We start from the raw sequence: 17,500 nt of genomic DNA on the forward strand, positions 1-17,500 counted from the left end.
AAAAAAGACTGTACATCGATTGCAATTTTATTTCGGCCACCTCCATTCTAAATTCCAACCATACAGCAGATTCTACTTTCTCTTCACCTTCACTTATGTTAAGAAAAATATCTTCACCCTATTCCTCCCCATCCTCTACCCGTCGTTCACGCAACTTGATGGCTGCCGACGTCTCCAGTCAACTGCAGCAGCAGCAGCAGCCTCAATTCAACAACCATTCACAGCCTCAGGTGAAGAGGATCTACCAGCTGGACGTGGAACCAGAGGAGAACTACGAACCAGTCCTGCCTAATTTGATACAACATGATCTTGATGGTCTCTTGGCTCCTGTCGTCAAACCAACACCAGCGTAAGTGGAGTGTTTAAAAATAAAATATCATCAAATATCTTGAAAACGTAATATACAAAAATTGAGAATTTAGAGCTTAAAGATTCCTTAAAAATAATAATAATAATAATAATAATAATAATAATAATAATAATAATAATAATAATAATAATATTAATAAATAATAATAATAATAATAATAATAATAATAATAATAATAAATCTTTATTGTCCAGAAATGGCAATTCATGTTTGGTTCCACTGCTTTGCTAAATCAATTACAAAGACACACACTCTCTCTCTCTCTCTCTCTCTCTCTCTCTCTCTCTCTCTCTCTCTCTCTCTCTCTCTCTCGTCTCTCTCTCCCTCTCTCTCTCTCTCTCTCTCTCTCTCTCTCTTCAAAGAGCGCAGATGCAGTAGGATGTGCCTATCACTCATCGGAAGGCACAGGATCACTTCGCCTGGATAGAAATGTTTCGATCTTTACAGCGGAATCGAGAGCAATTCTAAATGCTCTCCGTTTGGCTGAGAGATCGAATAAAAATAAATTCTTGATCTTGTCTGACTCGCTGTCCGTACTTAAGGGGATCTCAAATTTTTATTGCACCGATCCAAGACTCATAAGTATCTTGGAAGGTGCAAATAAATTATTTATTAAGAAAAAGAAAGTTTGTTTTCTCTGGGTACCTAGTCATGTGGGTATCCAGGGGAACGAAGAAGCGGATCGACTGGCAAAAGAGGGGTGAGCCAAGAATTACAAGAGGGCAGTAAAATCCCACACGCGGATTTAAAGATCAATATAAAAAAACATGTCCGAAAGGAATGGGAACGATCCTGGAGTCGAGATGTACATAACAAATTAAAACAAATTAAAAGTGACCTCGGCCCCAGACCCAACTCGAGGCTAAAAAGAAGAGACGAGGTAAAAATAACTCGACTCCGGATCGGACATACTGCCCTCACTCACCGTTTCCTTCTGGAGAGGGATGAAAAACCCCTCTGCAGAAGATGTAACTGTGACCTGACAGTTCAACACATTTTAATTGAATGTACAGAATTAGAACAGATAAGGTCACAACATTATGATAACAGAGACTTGAAGTCTCTGTTCCAGTCGGTCGATCCGCTTACAATTTTAAAGTATCTGCAGGAATGTGAACTCCTGCAGAAATTGTAAATAGATATTTTTACTTAACAAACATGTAACTATTATGATTTTATAAAGATTTTATTACAACAGTACACGTTTTGATCAGCTGTGGCCCCTCGGGGCCGATAAAAGATTGATGAAAGACAGAAACGGGCGCTTAAATGACCTAAATAGTGTCGAAAGCGCCGTTAAATACCTAAAAACAAACAAACAAACAATCTCTCTCTCTCTCTCTCTCTCTCTCTCTCTCTCTCTCTCTCTCTCTCTCTCTCTCTCTCTCTCTCTCTCTCTCTCTCTCTCTCTCTCTTTCACACACAAACACAGGTATAAAATGAGTACCTGGCCATCAACAGCATTGTCTCTGTCAGAAAAACAATGGTAATATCCCCTAACAAGTGTCATGTCTCATTCTACACGTTTCGTGTTGCTGTTGGTCAGGGCCTCATTGTCTCTGTCAGAAAAACAATGGTAATATCCCCTAACAAGTGTCATGTCTGATTCTACACGTTACGTGTTGCTGTTGGTCAGGGCCTCATTGTCTCTGTCAGAAAAACAATGGTAATATCCCCTAACAAGTGTCATGTCTGATTCTACACGTTACGTGTTGCTGTTGGTCAGGGACTGGGATCGATCCTAAGTCAAGTCGAGATTTATTTTTTCTGAACCGTTATGGAAAGTACTTTGTGATAGACTAACATCTATACAGGGGGTAGCAAGCTATTGCTATTGTCTGTTTCACACCATAGAAACTGGGATGAAATCCGGGTCCATGGGCCGAATGGCCCTGGCTCTAAAGGACTACTTTTTTATTAACTTAACCCTTGTTTAGTTGGACTCTTAAAGAAAAAAAATCTTTTGATTTCCTATTCAGAGTGAGACCTCTGTACTCAGACCCTGCCTCGTCATTGGCCGGAATGTCAGACGTATCCACCGGAATTGACAAGGTTGTGACCCTGATTGGGTCAGGTGACATTGAGATCTGCATCAAGGGACTCATACAGGTAAATTGTCGTGTGTGTGTGTGTGTGTATGTGTATGTTTACATATACATATATTCGTGAGAAATTGATATACATGGATCATATAGAGTGCTTGTCAATTAAGGATCGCGAATTGTAGTTATTATCTCACCTTTCAAACACGTCTGGAAATGAAAAGATTCCAACACCAGTCATAACATCACATGGGACATCATCTCAAAGCACAAAACCTATTCAGGAAAAACAAAAAGAAGCAATCTATGTCTGGAGGAAAAATTCCACCTAGTTATGAACCCACAAAAGGCTAATAGTGTACTAAACTGAAAAAAAGAAATATTCAACACGTGCCCACGCAAAAAAACATCATCAGTCTGCTATTCACCTCAATAAACTCACACAACCATAATCTCCAAACCGCCCTCCCTCTTTGCACATCACACACACACACACACACACACACATATAGAGAGTGTGCTCTTGGAATCTACATCTGTTCCCTATTTGAACCAATTCCCCTTTGTCTTACTTTTTCCTCTGGTCCTTTTAGTTGTACATCTAGAATGTTTTTACTATCCCATTTTCTTCCTTTTAACTGGCTCTGATAAGACCTAAATGTGTTGCAAGCACCGTAAAACCCTTAAAAACAAAACAAAACATCACTCATGACCAAATTTCATCTTGCTTGTTGTAACAGATAGACGAGGTCATTAAGAGGAGGAAAGTGGAGGTGCTGTCTGGTCATGTGGATCACATAGTGTTGGCCACCACCAAACAGTTCAAGATGGGAGTCGGCGAATACTTGCTGAATCCATCCGTGTCCAACCAGGACGTCATGCAGCTCTTCCGGTGCTTGCTCAGCACTTTGTTTGGTGTAAGTGGTTAAACAGTTGGGTAGCATTACAAGACATTTTGGTTTAGTAGTATGACAAGGTCCAGGGTTCGAGTCCCACTTTGAGTGGTGCATAATTGAGTCCTTGGAAAAGGCTCTTTTCTCACATTTCTCACCGTACTCAAATGTAAAATGAGTACCTGGCTGTTAACAATTGTCTCTGTTGGAAAAATTGTAATATCGCCTAACAGTTGTGGTGACATGTCTCATCCTACATGTTAAATGTTGCTGTTGGCTAGGAATCCCTTGTAAAGTGATTTGAGCATGTTTAGTGGTTATTGCGCTATATAAATGCTCAAATGCTCATTTATTCATTTTTTGAAATAACGAAGATCAGAAGAGGCAACGTTCATGTCAACAGTTTTATTTCTCCCCAAAGCAACACAAAAATAACAACTTGACAACAACTAATAGAACAGAAGTCTCTCCCACAGTCTTGAAAATGGTGTTTGCTCCACCGATTCAACACAACAAGGACAATGTCTACACATTATAAAAAACAAAACAAAAATGGAGCTTTTATATAGCGCAATGTCCACTATACATGCTCAGAGCGCTTTATGCCATCTCTATTGCCACTGGGAAGCAGAACTTTAAGATCAGCAGAAGTTTTGAAATGAGTTGTAGTCAGTCTCAACAGGTGACAGAAAATATTCTAGTGTATCAAATAGAAGGGGGGAAGGGGTGGGGGGTGGGGGGGGGGGGTGCATTTAGACCAAACGTCAATAGAAGGGAGGGGGGGGGTGCATTTAGACCAAACTTCAATAGAAGGGGGGGGGGGGGTGCATTAAGACCAAACTTTATTGGGCATTTTCCAATTTGGGTGAGGTGAGATGTGATGTATAAAATGCTTTTCTTTTAATCAAATATACTACCCTATATGGTTGGAGGGATATGATCGCCGATGTCTGCAACAGGCCTGGCACTTGATGATGATGACTACCCTTAAAATAACAGTGGCAACCTAGAGAATTTCTTTACATGGCACATGTTGTGAGCTGGAATCTATTAGAAGGAATGGTACAAATAAGCTTCGGGGGATGGGGCAGGCCGCGTGTCTATTTGAGTATGCTGCAATTTCAAGTGTGATTTTACAAAAAAATTTGGGTTTAATTCTATATAAAACATTGAAATTATGATATTCAGAATCAGTGTGTCAATTTGGTTTTGAAACATGTGTAAATTTAAGGCAAATGAACATGTTACTTTTAATTTGTTAAATAGGGGTTAAATTTAAAAGCAGGACTTTGTGCTGTCGGTTATTTCTTTGCTTCCAAAGATGTTAGTTTTGATTTATTTGGGTTTTTAAACGACAGATAGGCTCAAATTATACGTTCTTATTTTGGTTAATCTCATAAACGACAGATAGGCTCAAATTATACGTTCTTATTTTGGTTAATCTCATAAACGACAGATAGGCTCAAATTATACGTTCTTATTTTGGTTAATCTCATAAACGACAGATAGGCTCAAATTATACGTTCTTATTTTGGTTAATCTCATAAACGACAGATAGGCTCAAATTATACGTTCTTATTTTGGTTAATCTCATAAACGACAGATAGGCTCAAATTATACGTTCTTATTTTGGTTAATCTCATGCTATTATTTACCCCACTTGTTTGAAGCAACATTTATCGGATTTTGCTTTTAGTAATCAATTGATAACATCTCGCCATCTTCAGCATTGGATTTTATCACAAAGTCAATGATATATTTGACTCCACAAATTCTCTTTCTTCAGATTTTCGACAAGTGTGGTTTGGGGCATAAGGCATCTGCTGGAATGTTGAAAGATTTAGTTCAAGCCCTGATTGCTATCATCCTAAACCAGCAAGTGGAGAAGTTGGACGGAGGACCACAGATCGTACAAATTGTCAACATGTCCATAGTCAAGATTATCAACAAATCGGATCCCACTAACATCACTTGGTAACATTTCATCCACTCGTATATTTTAACATGTTTTCTTAATTGGTAACATTTCATCCTGTCTTTTATTAAAAGCATCTTTTGTTACTTGGTAACATTTCATCCTGTCTTTTATTCTATAACAGGTTTTGTTACTTGGTAACATTTTATCCATCCAGTCATTTATTTTACGATGTTATTTTACTTGGTAACATTTCATCGTGTCTTTTATTATAAATGTTTGTCTGACATGTGGTGGATGGAATTCCTCGTAGAACAAGGGAACTAACTCCTCCTCTGTCCCCTATATCATTTCCCTTTGTATGTTCAGGGTTCCCGCAGCCTCCTTAAAGTCATGGACCCTTGAAAACTCCTTGATTTTGATATTACTAAGAAAATCTCCTTGAAAACTCCTTGATTTTGATATTACTGAGAAAAGCTCCTTGAAAACTCCTTGATTTTGATATTACTGAGAAAATCTCCTTGAAAACTCCTTGATTTTGATATTACTGAGAAAATCTCCTTGATAACTCCTTGATTTTGATATTACTGAGAAAATCTCCTTGAAAACTTGATTTTGATATTACTGAGAAAATCTCCTTGAAAACTCCTTGATTTTGATATTACTTAGAAAATCTCCTTGAAAACTCCTTGATTTTGATATTACTGAGAAAATCTCCTTGAAAACTCTTTGATTTTGATATTACTGAGAAAATCTCCTTGAAAACTCCTTGATTTTGATATTACTTAGAAAATCTCATTGAAAACTCCTTGATTTTGATATTACTGAGAAAATCTCCTTGAAAACTCCTTGATTTTGATGTTACCGAGAAAATCTCCTTGAAAACTCCTTGATTTTGATATTACTGAGAAAATCTCCTTGAAAACTTGATTTTGATATTACTGAGAAAATCTCCTGGAAAATCCTTGATTTTCATATTACTGAGAAAATCTCCTTGAAAACTCCTTGATTTTCATATTACTGAGAAAATCTCCTTGAATTTTATTTAAGGAAAAAACTCCTCGAATTTTTGACCTGCCAATTGTACAGATTTTATGGTTTGTTAAAGATTTTTTCGTGGCCAAATTAGGCTTGACTTGGATTTTATGCTCCATGATTGGATTTTTTAAAACCAAAGCTTTATTATTATTATTATATTATTATTATTATTATTATTATTATTATTATTATTATTATTATTATTATTATTATTATTATTATTATATTATTATTATTATTATTATTATTATTATTATTATTATTATTATTATTATTATTATTATTATTATTATTATTATTATATTATTATTATTATTATTATTATTATTATTATTATTATTATTATTATTATTTATTATTATTATTATTATTAATTATTATTATTATTATTATTATTATTATTATATTATTATTATTATTATTATTATTATTATTATATTATTATTATTATTATTATTATTATTATTATTATTTATTATTATTATTGTTATTCTTCTTCTTCTTATTATTATTATTACTATTATTATTATTATATTATTTTAAAAATTGAAAAAAAAATTGCACAAAATGATTCCCTTCTTTCTTTCACAATAAGATTGGATTCCAGCAATGAGTTGTTTATGAAATGTGAGGATTAAAAACTTTGACCTGATCTGTTTTTCTTTCTCCTCTCCCCACCAGTGCCATTATTTGTTTGATCAAAGAATGTCTACAAAGTCAGACGTGTTCCGCCAATTTCCTGGACCTTGTCACCAAGGTGAGTTCTGCCGTGATAGGGAAGAAAGACGCATATCGGTATCTAGGTCAAATTGACATTTTCTGGGATTCACATACTTGAGAGAAAGGCGCATTTTTCTATCTGGGTTTGGTAACTCAATCGTTGAAAATAAAAAAGTTGTTTCATTATGAAAATATGCGACTTGACCTAATTTGGTTTAAATTCGTTTCGAGGAATGACAGATCGACGCATATTGAATGTGGATATGACAGAAGGTCGCATTTTGTAATATGCGTCTTTTTCTCTTATTCGTCCACCGAATGACATAATTTGTCTTTCACAAAAAGACGCATTTCGGATATGCGACTTTCTGCCAAGACACTTTACAAAAATTAAGATATATGCGTCCGTTTTTATTACGACTGGTGACGTTGAAAAGAACATATCATCGTTCTCCAATTTTCAGCAAATAGTCAATCATCAAAGACGTACGAGTAACTTGCTGTTTTGGTGTGAATTCTTCATTTCCTCGGGTGAGTTTTATTTTTTTCCTATTCAAGTGATCAAAGATTCTATGTATATAATCATATAAGTACTTGTCATATATTAGTGAGGACGTTTAATAATTATTTGCGATTGACGGTTTATCTGTGTTTGTGATATTTAACTTAGACAAATGTTGATTTACATGCTAATAGCACTACTGTTATTGTTATTACATGTACTATATTTGTGATTATTATTATGATGACAATTATTAATATTAATGTTATTATTATAATGATCATCGTTATATCACTATGAAAGTAGAAGTTGTAGAATAAGTAGTAGTCGTATTAGTAGTAACAGTTAAAGCATGTGTATGTACATTAGTAGTAGTAGTAGTAATAGATAGTAGTAGTAGTAGTAGTAGTAGTAGTAGTAGTAGTAGTAGTAGTAGTAGTAGTAGTAGTATACAGTAGTAGTAGTAGTAGTAGTAGTAGTATAGTAGTAGTAGTAGTAGTAGTAGTAGTAGTAGTAGTAATCAGTAGTAGTAGTAGTAGTAGTAGTAGTAGTAGTAGTAGTAGTAGTAGTAGTATAGTAGTAGTAGTAGTAGTAGTCGTAGTAGTAGTAGTAGTAGTATTCTAGTGTATCAAATAGACGCCCACCCCCCATCCATTAATTTTCGGAATTTTCGCGAATCTCCCCTCCCTCCTTTTGATCTCATTAAACTTAAAATTTATTCTTAAATATACAAAATAATGTCCTGTAATTTGCTGTGGTTGAATTCTTCGGTCAAACCCCCTTCATTGGTGAAAATGAACACACACACCCCCCCCCCCCCCCTTCCATCTCCCACGGCGTTCTACCAAAGTGCGCACCCCCATCTTTCCATTGAAATTTGTCCAAACTGCGCACCCGCCTTGCTTGGGATCAGGACAGTGGGAAAAATAATAAAACCAATCGGGCCTGAAAACCAACCTAGGACTGTGTCGGACTCGGTACCTTCTGAATCAAAGTGAAAACCTTAACTTCTGAGACAATACATCTCTAGCTATGCATCCAATTAGCCCTCAATAACATGTTTCAATATTCTTTTGGGAAAGGCAAGCAACTGTAACTCAATATCATATCATAACAACGTTACTTTATGATAAAGATTATTTTAATGAATAAGTCCACTCCCGTTCAATTTTTGAATATCCATATTTATATCTCTTTCATCAGATATGATCGAACCCCTAAAAGAGCCACCGGTACCTCCACCTCAGCCAACCCAGATTAAATAAATCATGACAATCAGACTCCAGTGATTCAGATATTGACATTCCATTGAAACAGCTAGCTCAGATCAACAGTGAAACCTCTATCAGGAGGAATTACATGATGTATGAGTGTCATAAAAGCAGAGAGGAAAAGATTTAAAGAAACCACGGACAACAAGAAAAACGGAGGAGACGAGCTAGATAGGTTTACCTCAACACCGATACGAAAATCTGCAGTACAAGCATGTAAACTGGCTGTTGAGATTAAAGAAGCACGTGCAAACGATATGGATTTTGTATTGAATTTACCATTGAGAAACAAAGTTTAGATAGTGACTCAGAATTTGAAATGTATTTGGAACTTGCTTCTGAATATATTATCGCCGAAACTACTGCCCCTAGAGTTCCATTTGCTGAAGAGGAAGAATATATGTCCGAAACTACCACGCCGACATCCTTTACCGGTTTAGGAGAAATAACTGAAGGAGAGCATGTTCCAGGTATGTCATCGATTATAGAGACCACGATAGCAGAGTGAAACAATAACTACACCAGATCTAGAAATAGAGACAGTGTCTACTCACTCAAAAAAGAGAAAGCACAAGACGCCGATACAAAAAGCAGACTAGGAAATACACAAGCTTTTGCGAATGAGAGAAACGCATTCGGTCTTGGAAGGTTGTGCGCCGACCTGCTCCAAAAAATGCCGTGACAGATTCTTGGAGTACCAGCGACGGGAGCTTAACAGATGTTTTGGAGAGAGGATTGGAAGGACCAGCGCAAAGTTGTACGGACTTGGGTAAGTAAAACATAATGCAGAGATCAGAACGAAGGCATTGCCTAGTCATGTACATTCAAATATACAATGAAACAGGAAGATGGAGTCTTCCATCCCGTGTGCAAAAAGCTCTTCCTTACTACTCTCGGATTCAAAGCTAATAATGGCAAACTGATAAGGAGCGCTTTCAAGGATGTCGGTGTTAACGAAAACAATGTCATAGAAGTACCCCTTGTTGACAATCGTGGAAGTCATAGTCCCTGGTACAAGATTGACCACACCATTATCCATGAACACACAGAGAAATATAAAGCAAGAATTTTTCATTATAGACGTGAGCACGCGCCTTTCAGGAGATATTTACCATCTGATCTGACCATCACTAATATGCACGAAAACTTTTGCGCAGTCACTGAAAAAGCCATATCAAAGACACTCTACTATTCTGCATTTAAAGAACTTAACATCTCACAAGCTGTGCTTGGTCAAGAAGAATGTGAAAAATGTAAGTCCTTCTTGTAGCACAAACAACTATGCAACTGTGAAGAAAGGTGTGAACCGTGTGCCGAAAAAAATCATCCATCAGGATGCAGACAAGAACGAAAACACCAACACAGCCCATCCAGTGTTTGCCGCTGATCTGCAAAAAGTAATTTTTTTAACAGAATCATTTTCACAAGCAGATTGGTCTTATTCAATGAGACATTTCCACCAATGGGCTGCAAAAAAGTGAAAAGGACATTGCCGTGATATGGAATGAATCAATTTCAGGACGAAAAGATGGAGACATTGCATCAGCTTCTTACTATTTCCTAATATATAAGCGCGATGCCGAATCTGTGACACTCTGACTGGATAACTGAAGCGCCCAAAATATAAATTGTACCCTTTATACTATGTTACTTCATCTTGTAAATGATTAGACTACTACAAAAGCAAGCACCATCACAATCAACTATTTCGAGCCTGGTCATACTTTTATGGCAGCCGACTCCACCCATGCCGGAATCCAAAGAGTTCTGAGACAGAAAGACGGCAAAATCTTTGATATCAATGAATTTGAACAATGTGTCGTAGAAGCAGGCTGCCAGACAATGCCGTTGAGGTTTAATGACTTTGCCAACTGGGATTCTGGAGTCAGTAGTTATCTGTTGAGCAAAGCTGACAATCGTCCCTACCTAGCTAAGATTGTTTGTGCTGAATTCAGGCGAGGGTCACCAAAGACACTCTTCTTCCTCGTAGCTTTGAAGAAGATACCTTCAACGAATGTGACATTCTGAAACGCGGATATTTTTTGTATGCCAAAGTTTCGTACAAAACCCAGGGGTGTAGGATTTACAAGAAGGATGAGATCGTGAAACAACTTGTGGGTTTGACCCCCCCCCCCCCCCCCCCCCCCCCCCAATAGATGAAAGTACTGGATAGACCTACCAACCAGCTCCACGAGTAAAAGTCTTTGCAAATCCTACAAGTGAATGTCCTTTCATCATTCATTGACTAGTTGGAAACGTTGCTCTTCCAAACCATGTGTACGAGCATGCAATTTTAACATCTAAGTAATGATACAATTCATTATCTAAAGAGAAGAGATGGAATACAATGTGTATGTGATAATAGTAGCAATGATTACAAAAGCAAACTCCATGTTAGTGAACTATAACGAAAGAGGGAGAGAAAGAGAGTTAGTACTTATTATACAAATAATGCTAATCAAATCACTCCAAATGAAAATACTATGAAAATTTAAATGACTGGTGCGATTGTTCTTAAATAATAAAGAATGTTCAGCTTGATATCCTAGATATATGTTTTTGATTGGTTTCTTCCGATTATTCTAGGGACCTGTGATTATGATGTTTTTGCTTATTGTAGCTTAACATTGGGCGATATGCGTCCTCACATGACACTGTATATCAATATGCACATTACCGCTAAATTAGCCCATGTCTATGACAATCAGACGCAAAAACAATATGCGTCCCTTTGTCACACACTGGATACAGATCCGAAAGTGCGATGGACGCATAATATTTTTGCGTCTATCTGTGAAAGACATGTGTCAATCAATTTTCAATCATGGATTTGGCAAAAGGTCTTTTGGTGAATTACACAGTTGATACAAATATTTTGGTTTTCAAGTTCCATGAATAAAATAACAAAAAAAGTTATCTTTAATTACCTATTAATTCTTTTAGATTCGAGCCAATAGTTACAATGTTATTAAGTAAAACAGTTTTTTGCGTTTCCTGAAAAAGTAGGTTTTCCCGTTATGCGTCTTTTTCTCATATCACGGCAGAGTTGTCGTATATCACTCTGGGTGGGATTGGGATTCCTGACCTCCTGTATTGTGGCCAGGGGGGTACTTGCTGTGTCTTCTATCCCCCTGTATCTGTTTCCAACTTGCTTTCTGTCTTTGTCTTGGAATGAGATTACTTGGTTTTGTCCTGGCCCTTGCTGAGAGTGAAACAGTCAAATGGTTAGTGAGTTTTGGGAGATGATATTTTTTTCCTTGTAAATCATCTCTCTGTTATGCACTGTATTATGTTTTGTTTACTTAATTTATATGATTTGTAAACATTTGAGTGTATTCCTTTGAGTGGGGACCTGTGCTTGTATCTGGATGAGACGTTTAGGTGATCTCAAACTAAGTACTTTGATAGTGTGCTCTTGGAATCTACATCTGTTTCCTATTTGAACCAATTCCCCTTTGTTTTACCTTTTCTTGGGTGCTTTAATTGTAATTCTAGAACTTTTTACTATCCCATTTCCTTCTATTTTACTGAGATATAACGTGCTGCAAGCGCCATAAAACCCTTATAAACAAAACAAACATCATATATTACTGTTTTACGAATTTGGAATTGTCAAGTATGGTAGATCTGTAGTGAACTAGATGGTGTTGGTAATGATAAATACACTTATTACATAGATACAATCATCACAATACATAGATACATCACAATACATAGATACAATCTCACAATACATAGATACAATACATCACAATACATAGATACAATACATCACAATACATAGATACAATACATCACAATACATAGATACAATACATCACAATACATAGATACAATACATCACAATACATAGATACAGTATACATCACAATACATAGATACAATACATCACAATACATAGATACAATACATCACAATACATAGATACAATACATCACAATACATAGATGCAATACATCACAATACATAGATGCAATACATCACAATATATAGATACAGAAAAGTGAGTGGAGCAGGCACTTATGTTGGTAACAACAAGATATGAAGTGAGTAGAAAAGTGCCAGAAGACAATAGAGAATAAAAAATTTTATCGCGGCGGTGGTGGGGTTTGAACCTGCGACCTTATTGGTACGACAACTCCGCCTGGCAGGTGAGAGCGTGGCTCTACCGTGTGAGCTATCCACGAACACAAAAATATTCGTTTCAAACCCAAAGTACCACTGCCGCGAAAAATTTTTTTATTCTCTATTGTCTTCTGGCACTTTTCTACTCACTTCATATCTTGTTGTTACCAACATAAGTGCCTGCTCCACTCACTTTTCTGAATTAAAAAATTCACCCCATACACCGGAGCATACTCAATGTCTCAATCGTTTCTATGTTATATGTTTGTGATGAGAATATTGGCTATTAAGCTTAACTGCTGGTCAAAATTACTTCGCGATGGTGGTGAACGAATCGGCGGTCTCAAGAAGTGGGTGAGAGAGGGATCTAGAAATGACTTTGGGTTTGAAACGAATATTTTTGTGTTCGTGGATAGCTCACACGGTAGAGCCACGCTCTCACCTGCCAGGCGGAGTTGTTGTACCAATAAGGTCGCAGGTTCAAACCCCACCACCGCCGCGAAAATTTTTTTTATTCTCTATTGTCTTCTGGCACTTTTCTACTCACTTCATATCTTGTAATATATAGATACAATACATCAAAATACATAGATACAATACATCACAATACATAGATGCAATACATCACAATACATAGATGCAATACATCACAATACATAGATACAATACATCACAATACATAGATACAATACATCACAATACATAGATACAATACATCACAATACATAGATACAATACTTCACAATACATAGATACAATACATCACAATACATAGATACAATACATCACAATACATAGATACAATACATCACAATACATAGATACAATACATCACAATACAAGATGCAATACATCACAATACATAGATACAATACATCACAATACATAGATACAATACATCACAATACATAGATACAATACATCACAATACATAGATACAATACATCACAATACATAGATACAATACATCACAATACATAGATACAATACATCACAATATACAATAGATACAATACATCACAATACATAGATACAATACATCACAATACATAGATACAATACATCACAATACATAGATACAATACATCACAATACATAGATACAATACATCACAATACATAGATACAATACATCACAATACATAGATATCCAATACATCCACAATACATAGATACAATACATCACAATACATAGATACAATACATCACAAACATAGATACAATACATCACAATACATAGATACAATACATCACAATACATAGATACAATACATCACAATACATAGATACAATACATCACAATACATAGATACAATACATCACAATACATAGATACAATACATCACAATACATAGATACAATACATCACAATACATAGATACAATACATCACAATACATAGATACAATACATCACAATACATAGATACAATACATCACAATACATAGATACAATACATCACAATACATAGATACAATACATCACAATACATAGATACAATACATCACAATACATAGATACAATACATCACAATACATAGATACAATACATCACAATACATAGATACAATACATCACAATACATAGATACAATACATCACAATACATACAACCATTTACAAGAACAGAAACATACAAGCACAGCTTTTTCCCCACGATCAATAAATGACTGGAATGTCCTGACACCGGACATAAGGACATAACGGACGTTGAATGCTTGGAAACTTTCAAAATAGTTTTGAATGCATTCGCTTGTCAAAGTAAAAGCAACAGTAAAGGGGAAGCTTGATGGATATGCATTTCTATTCTATGATTTAAAGGTGATACCATTTGTTGAACACAAGCTTTGCACGAAATATTTTCATCTATTATGGTCTTTACTAGAAAAACTTTTAGGCTTTTTAAAATTTCAGCAAAAGGCATCCCTGTTGATAGTAGGATTCTAGAAAGTATAAGCACAGGTCGTTTTTGTGTTCCTCTAATATGTACTTTCAAAGAATCTAATTCCATTTTTGACTTGGTAGAACAATATAATGATCATGATAATAATATTGATAATAATAATTATAATAATAATAATAATAATAATAATAATAATAATAATAATAATAATAATAATAATAATAATAATAATAATAATAATAATAATAATAATAGTAATAATAATAATAAATATTATTATCATTATTCCTATTATTGTTATTACTTTTATTATTATTATTATTATTATTATTGTTATTATTATTATTATTATTATTATTATTATTATTATTATTATCATCATCATCATCATCATCATCATCATCATCATCATCATCATCATCATCATCATCATCATCATCATCATCATCATCATCATCATCATCATCATCATCATCATTATTATTATTATTATTATTATTATTATTATTATTATTATTATTATTATTATTATTATTATTATAACAATAGTAATAATAATAATAACAATAATATAATACTTTCTTTTCCATCCTTTTGGTAATTCTTTGTACAGACATGTGGTCAAAAACCCAATATGCGCTTCTAAGAGTCTTAGATGTGTGAATTGGATTACAAAAATTATTTACAGTTTTTAAAATGACCCACTACTTTTTTCGTGGCCGTCTGCAGTGCCTATGGAAAGTACTGAATCTGGTACCCGAGACAGTGAATGACCTCAACCTGGACAGGGTTTTGTGTGAGTGCCATCGGTTCTTCCAGGCTTTCCCTACGTCCAGCTGGAAATCCAGGGCCAACCTGGATATGCCCATTAGGACAATCAAAACACTGCTGCACAACCTCACCAAGCTCAAAGGCCCAAAGGTACTTCCTGTCCTTTACTGATGCATTGCATTTAGTTTTTTAAAAACTCATAATATATGCACCAGCCAGATAAAGCAGACAGACCAACACACAAAGCTACGTGTAACCTTATACGTTTATAGTCTGATTAATACAATTTATTAATTCAATTAAATGTGGTCCTCAAGTATAAAATGAATACCTGGCAGTTAACAGTGTTGTCTCTGTCGGAATAGATTATAACACGGGTGCAACATTTCTGGCTTAACCCAGATTTCCAGCTTTTGGAAGTGGATTTTAAGTTATCACCTCAACATAATACTGTTTAGAGGCAGTAGATCCCATTGAAAAATAAGTTTCAGGCTGTTTTTAATTTGTTAGAAATAGATTTCAAGCTTCTTTTTTTTTTGGCACCCTAACAAGCATCATGTCTCTTCCTAAATGTTAAGTATTACTGTTGGCTAGGGACCTCTTGTAAATCTCTTTGAGCACGTTAAGTGGATGTTGCGCTATATAATTTCTCAAGTTTTGTTATTATTTGGAAGCTTTTCATTGTTTATAGTCAAACCTGTCATGTTGTTTTGGTTGTAGATATTGAAGCATACTGTACTGATTGAGTCCTCGGAAAAGTCTGAAGTGGAAATTTATCTACAGTCTGTACTGGCCAAGAGTAATTTCAAACAGGAGGACGGCTCTGAGAAACCCAAGGTATTGGAATATTCGTTCTGTGTATTTAATGTAATGTAATATTTTGTAATGTAATGTATTGTAATGTAATGTGTTGTAATGTAATGGAATGTATTGTAATTTAATGTGTTGTAATGTAATGTGTTGTAATGTAATGTAATGTGTTGTAATGTAATGGAATGTGTTGTAATGTAATGTGTTGTAATTTAATGTGTTGTAATGTAATGTAATGTGTTGTAATGTAATGGAATGTATTGTAATGTAATGTGTTGTAATGTAATGTGTTGTAATGTAATGGAATGTATTGTAATGTAATGTGTTGTAATGTAATGGAATGTGTTGTAATGTAATGTGTTGTAATGTAATGTAATTTGTTGTAATGTAATGTGTTGTAATTTAATGTGTTGTAATGTAATGTAATGTAATGTGTTGTAATGTAATGTAATGTAATATGTTGTAATGTAATGTAATGTGTTGAAATGTAATGTAATGTAATGTGTTGTAATGTAATGTATTGTAATGTAATGTGTTATAATGTAATGTAATGTTATGTGTTGTAATATAATGTGTTGTAATATAATGTGTTGTAATCTAAGCGACCCGACCCAGGCCAGCTCAGCACACCGTGTCGCGATTTCGTTTAGGGCTCAGCGTAAGGTACGAGCGAGTCGCTGTGTTAGTGTTAGTGCACTCGCGCTATCTTGGTCGGAATTTGTTTTCTTTTCACAATATTTTTGAGACCGATTTTTTATATAATAATAAGAGAAAAATAAATGTTTTTTTTTTTCATTTTTCAAATAGTAAATATATTTTTGTAGTTTAAGCTCTGTTTTTGATAAGGCCCCTTTTGATAAATCACATTAGTAAAACAAACACAAAAATTAAAAAAAAAAAAGAAAAAGAGAAAAAAATTGAATGAAAGAAGAAAAATAAGTATTAAAATATAAAACATGCCTTACCTTGATAATTGCACAATTTAATATATAATATATCCATTTGAATAAACACAGAATCTTTCCCTCTGAGTTACTGAACGCATATAAAAAGGTATGCATTCAGCTGCGGGCTTGGGACCGCCAATGGCCCATTAAAGATTCAACAGTATAATAATGCATGAAATAGGACTTGTGAGGCTGGG

The 17,500-nt window shown here is 34.9% G+C and overlaps 1 protein-coding gene across 4 annotated transcripts in view; it reads left to right on the forward strand.

The window, feature by feature from the left end:
- LOC144978126 (cytoskeleton-associated protein 5-like) overlaps positions 1–17,500 on the forward strand; it is an 80,159-nt gene that overhangs the window by 46,916 nt on the left and 15,743 nt on the right. For all 4 annotated transcript variants that reach the window (XM_078923768.1, XM_078923770.1, XM_078923771.1 and 1 more), the window contains exons 33-39: positions 179–349; positions 2,350–2,479; positions 3,153–3,329; positions 5,092–5,279; positions 6,940–7,015; positions 15,505–15,696; positions 16,267–16,383. In XM_078923768.1, the coding sequence (XP_078779894.1) occupies positions 179–349; positions 2,350–2,479; positions 3,153–3,329; positions 5,092–5,279; positions 6,940–7,015; positions 15,505–15,696; positions 16,267–16,383 (1,051 nt within the window). The remainder of the gene's footprint in view (positions 1–178; positions 350–2,349; positions 2,480–3,152; positions 3,330–5,091; positions 5,280–6,939; positions 7,016–15,504; positions 15,697–16,266; positions 16,384–17,500) is intronic.

The sequence above is a fragment of the Berghia stephanieae genome, chromosome 8, assembly GCF_034508935.2.
Source record: "Berghia stephanieae isolate SIO BIC M18660-M18661 chromosome 8, UCSD_Bste_1.3, whole genome shotgun sequence".
NCBI lineage: Eukaryota > Metazoa > Mollusca > Gastropoda > Nudibranchia > Aeolidiidae > Berghia > Berghia stephanieae.